This window comes from Lepidochelys olivacea (genome assembly GCF_965140295.1).
Source record: "Lepidochelys olivacea isolate rLepOli2 genome assembly, chromosome: 1".
NCBI classification, from domain to species: domain Eukaryota; kingdom Metazoa; phylum Chordata; order Testudines; family Cheloniidae; genus Lepidochelys; species Lepidochelys olivacea.
The window spans coordinates 255,589,033-255,609,069 of NC_140411.1; the positions used below are offsets into that span (position 1 = coordinate 255,589,033).

General features: G+C 43.9%; 1 protein-coding gene across 1 annotated transcript in view; it reads left to right on the forward strand.

Moving 5' to 3' along the window:
- The window catches only part of ABTB3 (ankyrin repeat and BTB domain containing 3), a 280,098-nt gene that overhangs the window by 160,480 nt on the left and 99,581 nt on the right, over positions 1 to 20,037 (forward strand). Inside the window, exon 2 of the mRNA XM_084617381.1 lies at positions 6,828 to 6,977. Coding sequence (XP_084473507.1) covers positions 6,828 to 6,977 — 150 coding nt within the window. The remainder of the gene's footprint in view (positions 1 to 6,827; positions 6,978 to 20,037) is intronic.

Below are 20,037 nucleotides of genomic sequence, written 5' to 3' on the forward strand. Positions count from 1 at the left end.
TTTTCATAAAAGTATGGACTTTGTTCCGAAATGACCCTTCTCCAAACAGCTCAGCAACACGCTGTGTGTTGATTTGTGGCCACTCTCCGCCATGCAGGTGGTTGCATTTCAATGGAGCTAAATATTGTTTCTGAAGTACTTTCAGGCCCCTTGGGAGGAAAGGTGCTGTTTAAACATTAGAAATTTTTATTATTACCAACTTGCCAAAAAGTGAAGCGGTGACATTTTCAATTAACTTTTACTAAGCTTGAAGTGCCTGGGTATCTTGTGCGTGTGAGCTTAATTAGGTGCTTATTAATATCACAGTATTGTGCAGAGGTGTGGCTAGAATGATGATCCGTATTAGACATCTCTACAGCAGGTCCTCCTAGCTCTGCTCAGGGAAAAAAGGGGAGTCTGGAGCCGGTAGAAAGGTTTTATTTTTATTTGTTTGTTTTAAGGATATTTTTCATGGAGTCTTTCAGTTCTAGGTCACTGGCTTGATTGACTACCACTCAGATCAGCAATGGCCAAAAATCATTACCCTTGGATGGCTGTTTGGTTGCCTTTGTGAAATTGGTTTGTTGTTTAAGAGTCCCAGGGTATGTCTACACTACGGAATAAGGTCAAATTTATAGAAGTCGGTTTTTTAGAAATCGGTTTTATATATTCAAGTGTGTGTGTCCCCACAGAAAATGCTCTAAGTGCATTAAGTGCATTAACTCGGCGGAGTGCTTCCACAGTACCGAGGCTAGAGTCGACTTCCGGAGCGTTGCACTGTGGATAGCTATCCCACAATTCCCGTAGTCTCCGCTGCCCATTGGAATTCTGGGTTGAGATCCCAATGCCTGATGGGGCTAAAACATTGTCGCGCGTGGTTCTGGGTACATATCGTCAGGCCCCCGTTCCCTCCCTCCCTCCGTGAAAGCAAGGGCAGACAATTGTTTCGCGCCTTTTTTCCTGAGTTACCTGTGCAGACGCCATACCACGGCAAGCATGGAGCCCGCTCAGGTAACCGTCACCCTATGTCTCCTGGGTGCTGGCAGACGCGGTACGGCTTTGCTACACAGTAGCAGCAATCCCTTGCCTTGTGGCAGCAGACGGTACAGTACGACTGGTAGCCATCATCGTCATGTCCGAGGTGCTCCTGGCCACATTGGTTGGGAGCGCCTGGACAGACATGGGCGCAGGGACTTAATTTAGAGTGACTTGACCAGGTCATTCTCTTTAGTCCTGCAGTCAATCCTATTGAACTGTCTTATGGTGAACAGGCAGGCGATACGGATTGCTAGCAGTCGTACTGTACCATCTTCTGCCGGGCAGGCAAGAGATGAGGATGGCTAGCAGTCGTACTGTACCATCTTCTGCCGAGCAGCCATGAGATGTGGATGGCATGAAGTCCTTCTGCACCGTCTGCTGCCAGCCAAAGATGTAAAAGATAGATGGAGTGGATCAAAACAAGAAATAGACCAGATTTGTTTTGTACTCATTTGCTTCCCCCCCTCCCCGGTCTAGGGGACTCATTCCTCTAGGTCACATTGCAGTCACTCACAGAGAAGGTGCAGCGAGGTAAATCGAGCCATGTATCAATCAGAGGCCAGGCTAACCTCCTTGTTCCAATAAGAACAATAACTTAGGTGCACCATTTCTTATTGGAACCCTCCGTGAAGTCCTGCCTGAAATACTCCTTGATGTAAAGACACCCCCTTTGTTGATTTTAGCTCCCTAAAGCCAACCCTGTAAGCCGTGTCGTCAGTCGCCCCTCCCTCCGTCAGAGCAACGGCAGACAATCATTCCGTGCCTTTTTTCTGTGCGGACGCCATACCAAGGCAAGCATGGAGGCCGCTCAGCTCACTTTGGCAATTAGGAGCACATTAAACACCACACGCATTATCCAGCAGTATATGCAGCACCAGAACCTGGCAAAGTGATACCGGGCGAGGAGGCGACGTCAGCGCGGTCACGTGAGTGATCAGGACATGGACACAGATTTCTCTGAAAGCATGGGCCCTGCCAATGCATGCATCATGGTGCTAATGGGGCAGGTTCATGCTGTGGAACGCCGACTCTGGGCTCGGGAAACAAGCACAGACTGGTGCGACCGCATAGTGTTGCAGGTCTGGGACGATTCCCAGTGGCTGTGAAACTTTCGCATGCGTAAGGGCACTTTCATGGAACTTTGTGACTTGCTTTCCCCTGCCCCGAGGCGCATGAATACCAAGATGAGAGCAGCCCTCACAGTTGAGAAGCGAGTGGCGATAGCCCTGTGGAAGCTTGCAACGCCAGACAGCTACCGGTCAGTTGGGAATCAATTTGGAGTGGGCAAATCTACTGTGGGGGCTGCTGTGATGCAAGTAGCCCACGCAATCAAAGATCTGCTGATATCAAGGGTAGTGACCCTGGGAAATGTGCAGGTCATAGTGGATGGCTTTGCTGCAATGGGATTCCCTAACTGTGGTGGGGCCATAGACAGAACCCATATCCCTATCTTGGCACCGGAGCACCAAGCCGCCGAGTACATAAACCGCAAGGGGTACTTTTCGATAGTGCTGCAAGCTCTGGTGGATCACAAGTGATGTTTCACCAACATCAACGTGGAATGGCCGGGAAAGGTGCATGTCGCTCGCATCTTCAGGAACTCTGGTCTGTTTCAAAAGCTGCAGGAAGGGACTTTATTCCCAGACCAGAAAATCATTGTTGGGGATGTTGAAATGCCTATAGTTATCCTTGAGGACCCAGCCTACCCCTTAATGCCATGGCTCATGAAGCCATACACAGGCAGCCTGGACAGTAGTCAGGAGCTGTTCAACTACAGGCTGAGCAAGTGCAGAATGGTGGTAGAATGTGCATTTGGACGTTTAAAGGCGCGCTGGCGCAGTTTATTGACTCGCTTAGACCTCAGCGAAACCAATATTCCCACTGTTATTACTGCTTGCTGTGTGCTCCACAATATCTGTGAGAGTAAGGGGGAGACATTTATGGCGGGGTGGGAGGTTGAGGCAAATCGCCTGGCTGCTGGTTACGCGCAGCCAGACACCAGGGCGGTTAGAAGAGCACAGGAGGGTGCGGTGTGCATCAGAGAAGCTTTGAAAACCAGTTTCATGACTGGCCAGGCTACGGTGTGAAAGTTCTGTTTGTTTCTCCTTGATGAAATCCCCCACCCCTTGGTTCACTCTACTTCCCTGTAAGCTAACCACCCGCCCCTCCTCCCTTCAATCACCGCTTGCAGAGGCAATAAAGTCATTGTTGCTTCACATTCATGCATTCTTTATTCATTCATCACACAAATAGGGGTAGCCCAGGTAGCCCAAGGTAGCCCAGGAGGGGTGGTGGAGGAGGGAAGGAAAATGCCACACAGCACTTTAAGCACAGCACTTTAAAAGTTTACAACTTTAAAATTTATTGAATGCCAGCCTTCTTTTTTTTGGGCAATCCTCTGTGGTGGAGTGGCTGGTTGGCCGGAGGCCCCCCCCACCGCGTTCTTGGGCGTCTGGGTGTGGAGGCTATGGAACTTGGGGAGGAGGGCGGTTGGTTACAGAGGGGCTGCAGTGGCAGTCTGTGCTCCAGCTGCCTTTGCTGCAGCTCAACCATACACTGGAGCATACTGGTTTGGTCCTCCAGCAGCCTCAGCATTGAATCCTGCCTCCTCTCATCACGCTGCCGCCACATTTGAGCTTCAGCCCTCTCTTCAGCCCGCCACTTACTCTCTTCAGCCCGCCACCTCTCCTCCCGGTCATTTTGTGCTTTCCTGCACTCTGACATTATTTGCCTCCACGCATTCGTCTGTGCTCTGTCAGTGTGGGAGGACAGCATGAGCTCGGAGAACATGTCATCATGAGTGCGTTTTTTTTTTCTTTCTAAGCTTCAGTAGCCTCTGGGAAGGAGAAGATCCTGTGATCATTGAAACACATGCAGCTGGTGGAGAAAAAAAAAAGGGACAGCGGTATTTAAAAAGACACATTTTATAAAACAGTGGCTACACTCTTTCAGGGTAAACCTTGCTGTTAACATTACATACATAGCACATGTGCTTTTGTTACAAGGTCGCATTTTGCCTCCCCCCACCGCGTGGCTACCCCCTCAACCTTCCCCCCTCCCTGTGGCTAACAGTGGGGAACATTTCTGTTTAGCCACAGGCAAACAGCCCAGCAGGAATGGGCTCCTCTGAGTGTCCCCTGAAGAAAAGCACTCTATTTCAACCAGGTGACCATGAATTATATCTCACTCTCCTGAGGATAACACAGAGAGATAAAGAACGGATGTTGTTTGAATGCCAGCAAACATACACTGCAATGCTTTGTTCTACAATGATTCCCGAGTACGTGTTACTGGCCTGGAGTGGTAAAGTGTCCTACCATGAAGGACACAATAAGGCTGCCCTCCCCAGAAACCTTTTGCAAAGGCTTTAGGAGTACATCTAGGAGAACCGCGAATGCCAGGGCAAAGTAATCCTTTCACATGCTTGCTTTTAAACCATGTATAGTATTTTAAAAGGTACACTCACCAGAGGTCCCTTCTCCACCTGCTGGGTCCAGGAGGCAGCCTTGGGTGGGTTCGGGGGGTACTGGCTCCAGGTCCAGGGTGAGAAACAGTTCCTGGCTGTCGGGAAAACCGGTTTCTCCGCTTGCTTGCTGTGAGCTATCTACAACCTCATCATCATCTTCTTCATCCCCAAAACCTGCTTCCGTGTTGCCTCCATCTCCATTGAAGGAGTCAAACAACACGGCTGGGGTAGTGGTGGCTGAACCCCCTAAAATGGCATGCAGCTCATCATAGAAGCGGCATGTTTGGGGCTCTGACCCGGAGCGGCCGTTCGCCTCTCTAGTTTTCTGGTAGGCTTGCCTCAGCTCTTTCAGTTTCACGCGGCACTGCTTCGGGTCCCTGTTATGGCCTCTGTCCTTCATGCCCTGGGAGATTTTGACAAAGGTTTTGGCATTTCGAAAACTGGAACGGAGTTCTGATAGCACGGATTCCTCTCCCCAAACAGCGATCAGATCCTGTACCTCCCGTTCGGTCCATGCTGGAGCTCTTTTGCGATTCTGGGACTCCATCATGATCACCTGTGCTGATGAGCTCTGCATGGTCACCTGCAGCTTGCCACGCTGGCCAAACAGGAAATGAGATTCAAAAGTTCGCGGTTCTTTTCCTGTCTACCTGGCCAGTGCATCTGAGTTGAGAGTGCTGTCCAGAGCGGTCACAATGGAGCACTCTGGGATAGCTCCCGGAGGCCAATACCATCGAATTGTGTCCACAGTACCCCAAATTCGAGCCGGCAAGGTCGATTTAAGCGCTAATCCACTTGTCAGGGGTGGAGTAAGGAAATCGATTTTAAGAGCCCTTTAAGTCTAAATAAAGGGCTTCATTGTGTGGACGGGTGCAGGTTTACATTGATTTAACGCTGCTAAATTCGACCTAAAGTCCTAGTGTAGACCAGGGCCCAGAGGTAGCCACTTTACAAATAGCTCCTCAGTTCATGTTCATTGGCTAGATTAGTAGCATTTATATCAGAGAGAGGCCAAGTATCTAATGGGACAGGGAAACTGAATTATTCCCTCTTCCTCAAGAAAAGCATTGGGGTACATTATCGGGCTGGTGGGGGGCTGTGCCTGTTGGTGTACTTGTTTTGTAATGTCTGGTTGGTCTGTATGGTTGTCAGTCTATCACCTTTCACAAGCACTAAAAAAAAAACCCCACATAATTTTTTGTCCATATTTTTCAACATCTACCTTTTTACCACAGAGGCATCAAAGCTTTGCAAATTGCACAGGCAGATATAGGGCCACATTTATCCTTGGCATAAGCAAGTGCAATACTCCATTGACTTCAGTGACTTTAGTTGAGGTGACTTCAATGGACCTGCATCTGCTTATGCCAAGGGTGAATTTGCCTCATGGAATGTGATACTGTTGACATCATGGCACATAGTGCACTGTTCACATACCTCAAAAAAGGGAGAATTGTTTCTGCCTCAACCACACTTTGATGTCACTAATATCTATGGTTTGAGTTTGGGTGTTAGGGCTTTTAATAAGTTCTGTTCTGCAGTATGAAAATGATTTTCAAATTATAAACATTTGTTTCTTATATGTGTTTGACTGATTAGATATGCTCTCCGAATGTTACTGTTGTGTCTGAATGAATGTATATCTGAGTTAGTCCATTTGGTAGGACAGTACAGTGGCTTTATTCACCCCAGAGAAAGTGCATTACAGTTAAACTACTCTTGTGATTCTTCTGCATTATAGGCAGAGGTTCAAAACTTAAAACAGTTCAACAGCCAGGAGTTACATTTGCAGAACAAAAGCAATAAGTTTCTAGATGTCATTGCAGACAGCTTGATACTGTCCATTGTTTTGACAGTTAGAAATGGAATTTTCCTTATAGAAAGGTCCTATAATATTTTATAGAGAATAACCTTTCTATATAGAGGTTTTGAAACTAACCTACAGAATTCTATAGATAGAATTTTCTATTGAATTTGGTTGTTTTTAGAGTAATTTTCATAGAGCCCTGTTTAATTTCTCTGGAATGCTGTTGACTTCATCTCGATAAAATTCTACAGGACTTTCCTCTAAAGGTTATCCCCAGAATGGACAATGGCAACATGAGAGACTTAAGGGTATTCTGAAAAGTTAATGAGGGGCATTTTTGAGTATCTGACTCAGCTGCAATATTGTGTTATGTTTATATTATATGGCGTTTGTTTTATTAAAAAAACATAGGTATATTTTGAACTCCAAACACATCCTCTTGAAACATATACAGCAAGGTCTGACTGTAACAGCAACTGTCCATAGTGACTAAAATGACAATGGTCTTTTCTTTTCTCTCTCTTTTATTAACTCTAGGTGTTCTCTGCCTGCCAGACAGTCTGAACCTTCACAAAGACCAGCAAAGGTCAAATAAGCCAGGCGAAGTACAAATGTTTAGCCAATCAGAGTTAAGGACCATAGAGCAATCCTTGCTCGCTACCCGGGTGGGAAGCATTACCGAACTCAGTAAGTGCAACATCATTTATGTTCTTTTTTCCTCTTAAAGTAAAACAAAAAACCCAATGTATTATATGTTTCTATAAAAGACAGGCTGAAGCGCTATCAAGGGAGACTTCTTTAATAGTGGGAAGAAGGAGGGCCTTATTTGCTCCACAGAGATCCCACTGGTCAGTTTGGAAGCTGAAGGGTGGAACAAGGCCTTAGAAGAGAGGAGTGTGAGTGTGTAGATGATACTCACAAACATACAAATGACTCCATTAGAATTTCAGAAGATCCTTCATCCCCACTTTCCCTCCCTCCACTTCCAGTGGGAGAAAAAACAAAACTTATAGAACACAAATTAGCTGCCTGGAAAATAAATTATTTGTTATTAATCAAAACACTTTTGGGGCAATATGATAAGCTGCTATACCTGTCACAGTTCTAAAGCTTTGATTTCAGTACAAATAAATTATTTACAGTTCTCTGAACACCATAGACATGTTTTGTTTGTAGGACGCAAATGCTCTGTGAATCCTAATGCAATGTAAAAACTCAGGGGTTGTAGGTGCATTTCTTTTTAGGGTTTCCCTGAAGGCAGAAACCTGATATCACGTTTATACTGTGTCCTCAAATTCAAATATTTAGCTGATTTCGTAGTTCTATGCAGTGTTTTCCCCAGGAATTGAAATTGGGGGGGGGGTCAGGATGAGGAGTGAGATCATGAGGGTGTAGGTGGGCTCTATGGCAGCATAGTAAAAACTGAAAAATGTTTCATGACCATTTTATTAGATTTTAAAATCATCACACAAATTAAAGTTGGCTACTCAAGCCTTCTATGAAGCACTACATCTACATCCTTCTTGGTTTCTTCTTATAATTTTGCACAACTCTGTTAATGAACTTCTTGAATGCAATGCATTCATCTTTGGTGGCTTCTCTTGTGTCCGGTACTTCCATTCCTTCAATTGATATGCTCATTAGTTCATTCACATGATCAGGCAGAAGACGACTTCTTTCAAAACACAAAATTCTATTCAATGATGAAAAAGAACGCTCAGCTGTAACTGTTGTGAGTGGGAGTAGCAAGAGATGAATTCCTACTTCTTTCAGCCCAGGAAACATAGCATAAAGATTGGGCTGAGCCACTAGAGATGATAAAAAATAAGTTGAAGTCAAATCTTCATTCACTCGTCATATGATATTCCACTCTGGGTTCAAATTCCCTATTCTGTCCTGATCACATGGCAGCCCCATTGCTGGTTGTGCCTCACTCCATTCAGCTGTCGGTGTTTTATAAGACAGGGATCTGTTAAAGCTACGTAGAGGTTGAGTAGAATCTAGAAGTCGCTGTTGTAGATTTTTAAGAATCAAGTCTGTGTACTTTTTCAGTTGTCTTAACAAACACTTATTGTCCTCTTCACTTAAGGATTCAATATAAATGCCTTCATTAGTCAACTTCTGGACTGAAGTCTTTGCTTCTTCCAGTACTTTTTCAGTGGATAGCTCTCTGATTGATACAAATGTAGCTTCTATTGCTGGACAAAGATCTACTACTGTTGTAGCAGATGCCTGGATGGCATTGTTTAATGACCCAAGTGGTTTCAACAGTAGACTTACAAGAGAGAGAATGGCAATAGTCTTCTCTGAACGTAGTAGCAAAAGTAATCCACCAGCCTCACTACTTAGATCCATCCATTCTTGGTAGACACTTTCCAAAGACAGTAATAATGGCTGGAGTAATTTTAAGACAACAGGCAAGGACCACTCATGAGAAAGCCAGAGGGTTTTCCCAGGTTGGACTAATTTGAACTTCAGTCCCAGTGTATCTTCTATATTTTCCAAGATATTCAGTCTTTTTGGACTCTTGCTGAAAAAAGACTATAATGAAGACATTAAATTTATAGCTTTTTTTAAATGTCTTTTGAAGAGTCTGCAGCTCATACTAGCGCTAGTTGGAGTAGCTGGCCTCTGCAGTGTGTATAGGAGAGATTAGGGTTACACTTTTCTCTGAGAAAAGCTTGTGCTCCACCATGTCTTTCAGAGAAGTTTGCAGCTCCATCAAATGCACAAACAGCCATCTGTTTGGAGTCCCATTGACAAGCATTTAACTCTTCTAAGATGTGGGTTGTCACAGATGCAGCCGATGTGTCTTCTATAACTTGAACATCTAGAAATGCATCTACTGGCCTACCACTGACCTCAAGATAATGTACACAATGACTTAATACTTGATGACCATTTGCATTGGTGCATTCATCAGCCGTGTACGCACATTTTTTGAATGTGGTGAGAGAGTTCTTCACTTTTTCAACTGTTGAGTCTTTCACTGTTGCACCACATGTGTCTAGCCAGTCAGTTGAGTTTCTTGCAGACAGACAGTGAGCATTTGCTGATCTTGTTCGGAACTGGTGTTCAACTTCAGGATGAAGAAGTGACAATGCACTTAACATTGGCCTCCAGTTTGTAGTGAGTGGTATTTCTTGCTTAAATAGAAAGTATGATGCCACGGCCATGTTTGTTTGCATGAACTATGTTGTGTCTCCAACATGCTTAACAGCCTCATTAACACTCACCGGTGTTGTCCTTGGTCAGTGGAGACTCAGAGTTCAGAGGTGCTTTCCCATGAGTTCATCTCCCAGGTGGGGGGCAAGAAGGCACCTTGCTCGCTCCTCCAGCTGCTCACTGTTCGCTCTGGCCACTGTTGTTGGTTGTGCCACCGTTCACGCCATCGCTCTGTTGCCAATGGCCCTGCGCTGTCACCTTCTGCTGCCACCTGCCACTGTGACCTCTGCGAGTTGGTCTCTTGAGGTTCCACCCAGCTCTCAGTGATTTTAGCTGAGCTCTCAGTGGGGGAACCTCACTGCTAGTGCAGATTGGGCCGTCTCTTCAACAGAAACACACTCCCACAGCAGGTCTAAGCACTTAGACCTGATTATAAGTGATTTCAGCTGTAGTGATCACTTAACAAAACAAAGACTATCTATGGAGCCTAATCAGCTCTGTCTTTAAACAGTGGAGAGGGGCAGGTACTTGTGACTCAGACAGACCATCAAGCAAAACACCTGTCCCCGCTGTCTCTCTCGATGCCCCTCAATCAGCACAGGCTAAGTACAGTTCTACTGCCCTTTACTCCTACAATAAGAATAACATTTCATTACACCCCCCCCACACATTCAAGTGATTTGTAACCCAACCCCAGCCAAAATCTATCACTTGGGCAACACAGCTCTGTTTGCTGGATACCTAAGTAGATTAGGTGTGAATGTAAATACAATCTGGTCCTGAAGCCTTTCCCCCCAGCTCATCACTAGCTGTCAGGGAGAGCTCATTTAGACTTTGCTTGCAAATCATAATTCGAAATTATTAGGTTGGCCAACATCACCGAAATGAATGCAATGACATGGTCATAAAAAACAACAGCTGTATAAGGAAGCTAGTCTATGTTCATACTTTTCAAATCTATTATACTTTTTCAGATACACGTATTTTATCATACACTGTATATGCTTTTAAAGTGTGTATTAATTTCAATTCAAATTTCCAAGCAATCACTAAATTGGCAACCCTGCATGTAACTAGTTCACAAAACTTGAGAGGGAGGGGTGTTGGGGAAATTCGGGGGGTAAACACCCCCATAGAGGGGGTGTAGGGAAATCCCTGGTTCTATGTGCAGTTGTACTAAGGGCTGCTGTGGAATGAGGAGCTGTAGCAGCACATTCCAAGATGGTGCGGTGGGTCTATTAGCTGTTGGCCCAGAACACAGGCAAATTATTCTTTGGGGATATAGCTGGAAAAAGGTACCCCCAAGCAGGGTGGGTTGATTTAAATCCAGGAGATTTAAATCAGCGATTTAAATCATTATTTAAACCACCAAGTGGAAAGCCTCAATTTAAATCATCCATTTTAATCAAACTTTTCTGTTTTGTATTCCGGTTATTTTCTAAAGAAAGGTTGCATTCTCACTGATTAATATAACCATTAAACATGCTGATTTACAACTAAGTAGAGCTTTTATATAGATTTGATACTTTTTATTATGTAGGAGAATACAGTATAACTATATACATTTATATATAAGTGAGTACACTATAACTGTATCCATTTATTTTAGCAATTAACATTTTCAGATTCTTATTAATTGTACATTTTTAGTGGGTTAGAAAATGGTGACTGATATACTGGTTATTTACTAGATAATTAACTTTTTGCTCATGATTTGTGTCAAGCGATATTAGGATAGTAACTGGAATTTAATTTTGTGGGTACTGGACTCACAAAACAGCATATCAAACTTATAAAATTAAAATTAAACAAAACAATCTTAAACATTTTGGATATTTAAACTTCTCTTATCGAAACACGTCTCACATTTACAACTAAAAGATTTATTAAACAGAGGGATTAACTGTAGTCAGAAAATTAAACTGATTATTTCAGGTCAGCCTGGAAAAATTTTTAGATATTTGTAAGTAAAAGGGACTGGAGCTCAAGTTCCTACTTTCCTAATCTCTTGAAAATGAGACAGTCTCCTAAGGTACTTAGGCTGACTCATTGTGCCATATTTATAAAGCTTGACCTCAAAAGTTAGATGTTTTCCGCTGATTTTTTCTTTATATTGAAAAGCAGCCTCTAACTCAAAGTTTTTGATAGAGACTTGTGGATTTAGTTTTATTTAAATGTTTTAAGAGACTATAATAAATTTAGGCCTCAATATATTTTGTATTAAACTCAGATTTCATTTTAAACAGGTTTATTTTTAAAAAGAAAAATATATTATTTAAATAACAAACTCAAGAAAATCAGATTTAAATAAAAAAATCTTCCCCCTCTCCCCTTCCCAAAATCATTGATTTTTGTCTACCCTGCCCCCCAAGTCAATGGGAGCTGTGTGCAGATATCTGAACACAGAATTCGGTGCCTTAAGCGTATTGATAGCAATCAAAGAGAGTCTCTAAGCAGGGAGCCACGTCTCCTGCCACCATGTGCACACATGCCATAGAAGAAGAGTTAGTAGTAGTAGTAGTAGGGAGGGGTGTGTGTGTGTGTGTGAGAGAGAGAGAGAGACACACACACGTAGTACCACACCAGGTCACAATACCCTAGGAGCCAGACCCTAAATTTTGTGTACATCCTAAATAAACACCGAACAAGAGGAAAGAGTGAGCCTGTAACTTCAATGTTTTTCAGAGCAAGTAAAGTAATTTTTTAAAAACAAGTCTCTGGCAACCAAATTCTGAATGAGCATGATTATCCAGAGTTTATTTACATTAATCATTCATTTAAGTACCCAGAAAAGCTAGCATGCAAAAATAGGCAGATGCCAAGGAAAGATGCCTCTTTGCTTTCACCTTTTCTGTCTGGAATCAGGCTGCCTTGCTGGGTGACCAGCTGTTGGGCTGCTAGTATCTTTGGGGATAAGAAGAGCTATCTATCTCCCTGCAGGATGACAGCTGGCAAACTGAGCCCAATTACTGCCCTTTTTCTGTTTCCCTCTTCAAGTCACTAACTTTTGTATTTTTTTAATCTTTGCCTCTGTCCCAAATAAAACATAGAATAAAATATCTCCTAGCCTAAATGGATCAAGTGTGTTTTCTTGTCTAGTCTTCCATTTTCCCATTCCTTTACTCCCTCTTCTTGTTTCTTCCACCTCCCTCTTTATAGTCTCTCTCTTTTCTGGTTATTTTTGTTTGCTATCTCTCTCTTATTTATTTTTTTATTCTTTCTTGTCCTGTTTCTCCTGTTCTTTCTAACAAACCAGGTAACATTCCCTCCTCTTTTCATATCTTAACTACGAAACATTTTTGTGTCTTGTCCACTCTCCCTTGTTCGATTGTCCTTTCTCTTTACTTTCCTCCTGCTCTGCTCTCCGTCCCCCACTCCCTCTCCTCCCTCACCCCCCTCCTTCATGCTGTTCTGGTCTTGCCATTGTTGTTCTACCTAACATCAGTCCCCCACTGCTTCTTTGTGTTTGGTTGTCTCTCTCCCAAGATCTCTCATCGGTTGTGGAAGGGCTGGTGGGGAAGCTTGCTCTCTCATTGCCCAGGCTGTATCCATTGTGTGGATAAACATAAGACTTCAGTCTCCAGTGCTGTCAGTCCAGAGGCCCCCCCCATTTGAGGGCGGAAGGCCTTTTGTTCCTGAGGGGCTGAAGCCCACCACTTCCTGGAATTCACATAGGCCAGAGGCCTCTCCTTCATCCGAGAGAGCAGTGCCATTTGTTCTTCTGGTGGGCTCCACCCACAGTCCAGTGATTTAAAGAGACCAGAGCATTTAACCTGTAAAGGCTTCAATGGTTTGGGACCTGACTACAGAAAAGACCACCCCGCTTCCCATAACATACGGCCCATTGTATAATCAGCAGAGGTGCTCAAGATGGGTTCCCTTGATTTAACAGAGGATGCTGGTTGCAGCGCATTTTTCACCAGGGGACCTCAGCTGTGAAACAAGCTTCTGCCCTTGGTTTGAGGCAGTCTGGGATTTACAGTATGCGGTAAGGCTTGTTCTTTTGCCCAGCCAGGCATCTGAAGACAGTGGGGCCTCATGGGAGTGATTTGTTTATGGGGGAATGGGCAGTTTGGTGGGGAAAGCCCTGCCTCTATTGGGTTGTGCTGGGGAGGGCTTGCTGGCATTTTTCTGTCAGCTTGATGCTAGCTTTGGTTTGGTTGTTTTTTTATTTTAAATAATGCTAAAAGTGCCCAGAATTGCAGATGACTGCCTGGTCGGCAGCATTCTAAATGGAAATACATCAGACTCTAGCACAGAGTGTCTGGCCAGCTACCTCCTCATTCTACTACCCCTTCTAGTTTTGTATGAAATACTTTTGTGGACTTCTTATCACGATTGAGACACCTGTTCACTTCTATGCCAACTCCACATTTCTGGAAATAGCTAAATCAGGCATTGTAATCTGTCAGGATCCGCTGTCTCCAGAAATGTTGATTTGAGTACAGGTTAACTGTGGTGCTTTTCAGTCCTAAAGATTAGGAATGTATCCACATGCTCTCCATTCTTGGAGAACACTCGCCTCTGTAGGCAAGTTCATCAAAAGAATGGGACTGCCAGGGGAATTGTTCAACCACTGTTTCCCCCTGTAATGCCCTTAAACTTTAACTTCTCAGTCCTGTAACAACAAACACTGGCTAATGCTTATTAGATCTGTCTAAAAACTATAGCTCCCACACCAAATTATTATTATTGTTTGTTTATTTTTTTAGCATTATATGTGTGCAGGGCTCTGCAGACAAACTTAAAAAGATGAGACCCTGCCTGATGGTGTCTACGATTTAAGGTAGCCATAGCACAGCAAGAGATAAGAGAGTAAGATTTGTGGGGGGTGGGGAAGGTAAGGCGCCATGGGAAAGATGGGAGTTCCAATCGTAAAAGGCCATGTACGGGTGGCCATGCTTAATAGTTATGAGGCCACATAGAGGGCAGCATATTTTACCTTTTCATGTACTTGCCACATAAATTCCTTTGTGCTGCATAAATCCACCAAGACTTGGATTTGGTAAGGAGCCTATAAGCTCTCATTGCATTTCTGTGTGTGTTGGGCAACTAGCTCCTGTAGTTGTCTTTGAAAATCCCACCCCAAATTGCTGCCACCTCCTGCTCGGTAATCTGTGTCCGCCTGCCATTTTGCCTTCCTGCTTTTCTTCCTCTGATGGTTGCAGGAGTCAGAAGCACACTCTCTACTCTGTGTGATATGTGGGTAACCGATAAGGAGCTCTCATGTCAGTGAGGCGCTCTCCTGTGACCAGCGTTCCAATTGCCCCGCCTTTCCCATGTGCTTTAGGATAGAGCAAGAAGTAGTATTGAGCAGAGGTGGCGCAGCACCAGTCATGGTGACAGAGAGAGAGCTTGGAGGAGACACTGAACCAGGTGGCACAAGGGGAGGGAGGGATGAACTGAGTAGCCGAACACTGGATGGGAGAGAGCAAGAGGGATGGGGGAGAGAGATGTTGGGAGCAAGAAAGGAATGGGGAAAATGGATTGGAGAACATGAGAGACAGAGAAGAGAAAAAACTGATATTTAAGAAGGTAGAGACAATGGGCCAACTTAATTCCAAATGTAACTTCTTTGACTTTAATGGGTTACAGCAGGGATAGATTAAGTTCATTGACTTGGTTCCCCAAATGTTATCTTTACCTTGACATTTGTACCGGGCTCATCGCTGTAGTGTCTGAGTACCTATGCATAGATGGTTTTCCACCTACCATCTGTTCCCACCGTGCTTCCTATTTGTTAATTTGCATGATGCCCAGGTTTTCCTGTGACAAAGGAATACCACTCAGTATCTTCTGCAAGCAGATTCAGCACCTGGATCAAACAGGAGAGCTTTTGAGGTGGAAATGGCTGGAGAGGGGAATTGATGAAGATCACATGATCTTAGTTTTCTTTTGCAGCTGGATCTGTGTGTAAAGTGCTCCTGAGCTTGATATCAGAACCACTCCTCAGCTGATGCTGATTCAACAGTGTAAGGTGTTGTCTTAAACCATAAATGGATTAAGCTCATGGTCATATTTACCTCAGAGGGTACATCTTCACAGCAGAGCTAACTCATTAAGAACATAAGAATGGCCATACTGGGTCAGACCAAAGGTCCATCCAGCCCAGTATCCTGTCTACCGACAGTGGCCAATGCCAGGTGCCCCAGAGGGAGTGAACCTAACAGGTAATGATCTAGTGATCTGTCTCCTGCCATCCATCTCCACTCTCTGACAAACAGAGGCTAGAGACAGCATTTCTTACCCATCCTGGCTAATAGCCATTAATGGACTTAACCTCCATGAATTTATCCAATTCTCTTTTAAACCCTATTATAGTCCTAGCAAGGAGTTCCACAGGGTTGACTGTGCGCTGAGTGAAGAAGAACTTCCTTTTATTTGTTTTAAACCTGCTGCCCATTAATTTCATTTGGTGGCCCCTAGTTCTTATATTATGGGAACAAGTAAATAACTTTTCCTTATTCACTTTCTCCAGACCACTCATGGTTTTATATACCTCTATTATATCCCCCCTTAGTCTCCTCTTTTCCAAGCTGAAAAGTCCTAGCCTCTTTAATCTCTCCTCATATGAGACCCGTTCCAAACCCCTAAACATTTTAGTTGCCCTTTTCTGAACCTTTTCTAATGTCAGTATATCTTTTTTGAGATGAGGGGACCACATCTGTACGCAGTATTCAAGATGTGGGCATACCATGGATTCATATAAGGGCAATAAGATATTCTCCCTCTTATTCTCTATCCCTTTTTTAATGATTCCTAACATCCGTTTTGCTTTCTGGACTGCCGCTGTACACTGTGTGGATGTCTTCAGAGAACTATCCACGATGACTCCAAGATCTTTCTCCTGATTAGTTGTAGCTAAATTAGCCCCCATCATATTTTATGTGTAGTTGTGGTTATTTTTTCCAATGTGCATTACTTTATTTATCCACATTAAATTTCATTTGCCATTTTGTTGCCCAATCACTTAGTTTTGTGAGATCTTTTTGAAGTTCTTCACAATCTGCTTTGGTCTTAACTATCTTGAGCAGTTTAGTAGGATCTGCAAACTTTGCCACCTCACTGTTTACCCATTTCTCCAGATCATTTATGAATAAGTTGAATAGGATCGGTCCTAGAACTGACCCTTGGGGAACACCACTAGTTACCCCTCTCCATTCTGAAAATTTATCATTTATTCCTACCTTTTGTTCCCTGTCTTTTAACCAGTTCTAAGTCCATGAAAGGATCTTCCCCTCTGATCCCATGACAACTTAATTTACATAAGAGCCTTTGGTGAGGGACCTTGTCAAAGGTTTTCTGGAAATCTAAGTACACTGTGTCCACTCAGACCTTTACTTCAGTGTTGTCCCTAACCTGACTACTGTCCACATATAAAAACCTTTCCCCCGATTGTGGTGGTTCTTTCCATCCGGACTAGCTGAGGTGTAGGCTAGAGCTCAGGTCGCTGGAATGATCCAGTACCCTTGGGCTGTACCTTGCCAGAAAACCACTCGGAAAAAAAGCCTAAATAGTAGGAAAAACCCACAAAAAAACAGAAAAATGTAAGCAGAAGACAGGATCTTAATTTCTTATAATGAGGCCGGGAGTGGATTTGATCATGATGCTGGGTGGGGATATGCGTCATGACGCCATGATGCTAGGTGAGATTTGCGTCAAAAAATACATGCCGGGTATCGTTCAAAAAAAAAGTGTCCCACAAGACAAGTGGAAAAACCCGCAGGCGTGACTGCCTAAAAATGCCAGCCCAATTGGCCAAAACCAAGCAAATAGTCACTTGTTTTAAGCAAATTTGGCAATGCTTATAGAATGCAGGCTAAATCACTCAAGTGCCCTTAGTCCTTCAGTGCCTTCCCATAATTCCCAGCACATGTTCAGAAGGACAAAAAAGTTATCCTGCAATTCACTGGGAAAGAATCAAAGAGTTGGCTCATCTTAGTGCAGCACAAACCATAGGATGTGCTCCACAGTCTCGGGGCAGCAACCATGGTAGCAACACACGGGGGAGTGCAGTGGTGAGGACACAGTAGATCAGGTAGGGCTTTGCACTATGACTGCTCATACCCGGGCTAGGCTAACTGGGCTAGGTGCTCCCTGGTGCCAGTCATTCAAGGTAAATCTGCAATGAAAATACACCCAGAGATTGCCTCACTTCCTGTGCAATAGTAATCAACAGAAGAGCTGGAACTATCAGCCCCTGGTTTAATCATTCGGGGCTGGAGACAACGCATTCTCACTGAGGGGTTTTTCAGATGTGCAGTTTGTTTCCCCCTCAATTGTCAGAGCATTTCTCTGTTGACCTTCAGGTGCTGTTATAAAACCTGTTTGTTCTCCCAGGATTTTTGGGTGGGAAGGAATGAGTAGGTGGGTGGCTCAATAAGATGAGCTTTCTCTAAGGACACATTGGGGCTTGGGAGAGTTTATTACTGTTTAGGACATTTGTCCCTGGATGGCTGTGTTTTTAATATTTGTATATGGTCCCAGAGGGATGGGAATAGATGTATTTAATTGCAATAAATGAACAGACATATTTTTGCTGCATAATAGAATAACATAACTGAAAAACTCCACTCCCAAATTTCTGGTGGGTATTTAATGGCTAGAAGTAGAAAAGCTTACTAGGGACTTACACCTTAGGTCCCATGGGTTGCTAGACCAAGCAGAGAAAATGCCCCACAAGGGTTCTCTCAAAACATGGAAAGATCTGTCTGTCCCTGACTGGGGCTCTGTGATCTCAGATCCATCAGACTGCACTTGCTGCCGAACCCCAGGGGGCTGGCAAACGTGTACACTACCTTTGCGCTCCCCCTATCCCTGGGACAGCTGAGCCTCAAGGCTGCTCTAAATAACACTGGCTTTTAACTGCCCCTTAGGGGCTCTTACACCACTGGGATTACTGGAGCACAGAGTGCTCCTGCTGTGTCTTGTTGCACTATGGGATGCCCCCCTCATGTTCCCTAATTCTTGATGGGAGGCTTGGGAAGTGGTGGGCTAGAGCCAGACTAGGAAAATCTATCCCATGTTGGGGAAATTCTTGACTGCTATACTAAGGCAGGTTTCTGGCCCTTTGATAATACCAAAGCAGCACAAAGAGTCTAAGTATGGGACAGGATCTAGCCCTAGATGTTTACATCTCTTCAAATTTAGAGCAGAAAGCTACTTCTGGTTTATTTTGAGTCAAGAGATAGCCAGTTTACATTCATTTTCTAGGAGGGGAAATTGTTCAATGCAGGGCCATTTGGCATATCAAGCTGCGTATGTGGAGTTTTTTATTATTATTATTCAGGGTGTTAACCACAAGTAGTTGAAACTTTTATTTCAGTCTGGGATATTCTGAATGACTGGGAATAAATAGGAGCACAAGAGAGCTAAGATGGAGCTTTTTTATCCTTGAATAATATTTGATTTTCTGTGTCAGACATATTTAAATATGTATGTACAGGACAGCATTTCCCGCCCTCTTCAGTCTTGAGGAAAGCTTTTCTTTTTATCCTATGAAGATTCCCCACCCCACCCCTTTTGTTTGTTTGTTTGTTTTACTTTTTCAATCCTGAACCTACATATTTCTGAAATAACAAATCCCCAGGAGAATCTGCCACACTGTTGAGGATGAAAGGAAAGGTTACCACTCAAGTGTAAATAAGAACGTTACTGTATACGCCAGTGCTGTTTCATTTCTGCTCATGGTGACAGCCAAGCAAATGATGAAAGTCAGCATCCTCGCCCAGGCCTTTTAATCTCGTCTCAACCCTTTGCAGCCAAGAGGAGTGAGCAGTGTAGAAGCAGTGCAACAAATTAACTCAAGTCTGTAAACAAGAGGTTAAACCCAAACATGGAAACAAAAGCTAGGTGAAAGGTGTTTGCCTTGGGGTGACTGACTCTACAGTGTTCTCCTTGACAGTGAGTAGTTGTAAATGTTGTTTAGTGTCAGCATGAAGGCAACATTTGTCAGGTATTTTAATAAAACTTTAAAAGCATTTCTTCCGTGTTTCCATTTCTTTCCCAACTTCCTTTCCCCGGAGAACTGTCCTTTAGTTTGTGGGGTTCTTTTCATGGTGTTCACATTTTATTCTCTCTGTTTAAAAAGAAATCAACGCAGCTGGTTACATTAATGGGGTGTCTATTCTTTTCCAGATATTAATGGAAAAAATTAAGAAGAGTAGAGCCATGATTACAGAGGTAAATGCACTGCTGTGCCCTGAGGGGGACACTCAAAGACCAGAAAGGTGTTAGGTCTCATGCTCTTACCTGTCATACCCCACTGACCAAGCCCAAGTTGGACTGATTATCAGCCATCTCACCTGGGAGGCCCTGGCTTAGGTATCTCCGTTCCTGGAAAATGTCAAGCCCACTTCTGGGACAATTTGAGGACTTTGTTGAAGCTATGGCAGTGATCTTCCATGACTCAGGTTGTGAGGGTACAGTCAAGTCTGCACTTCAGGTGTTGTAGCAGGGATGCCGGCCCGTTGCTAAATCTACAGTGGAGTTCAGATGTTGGGTAGTAGACACTCAATGGAATGAGGACGCGCAGCATTATCATTTCTGGCTCGGTCTAAATGAAGATATTAAAGATGAACTG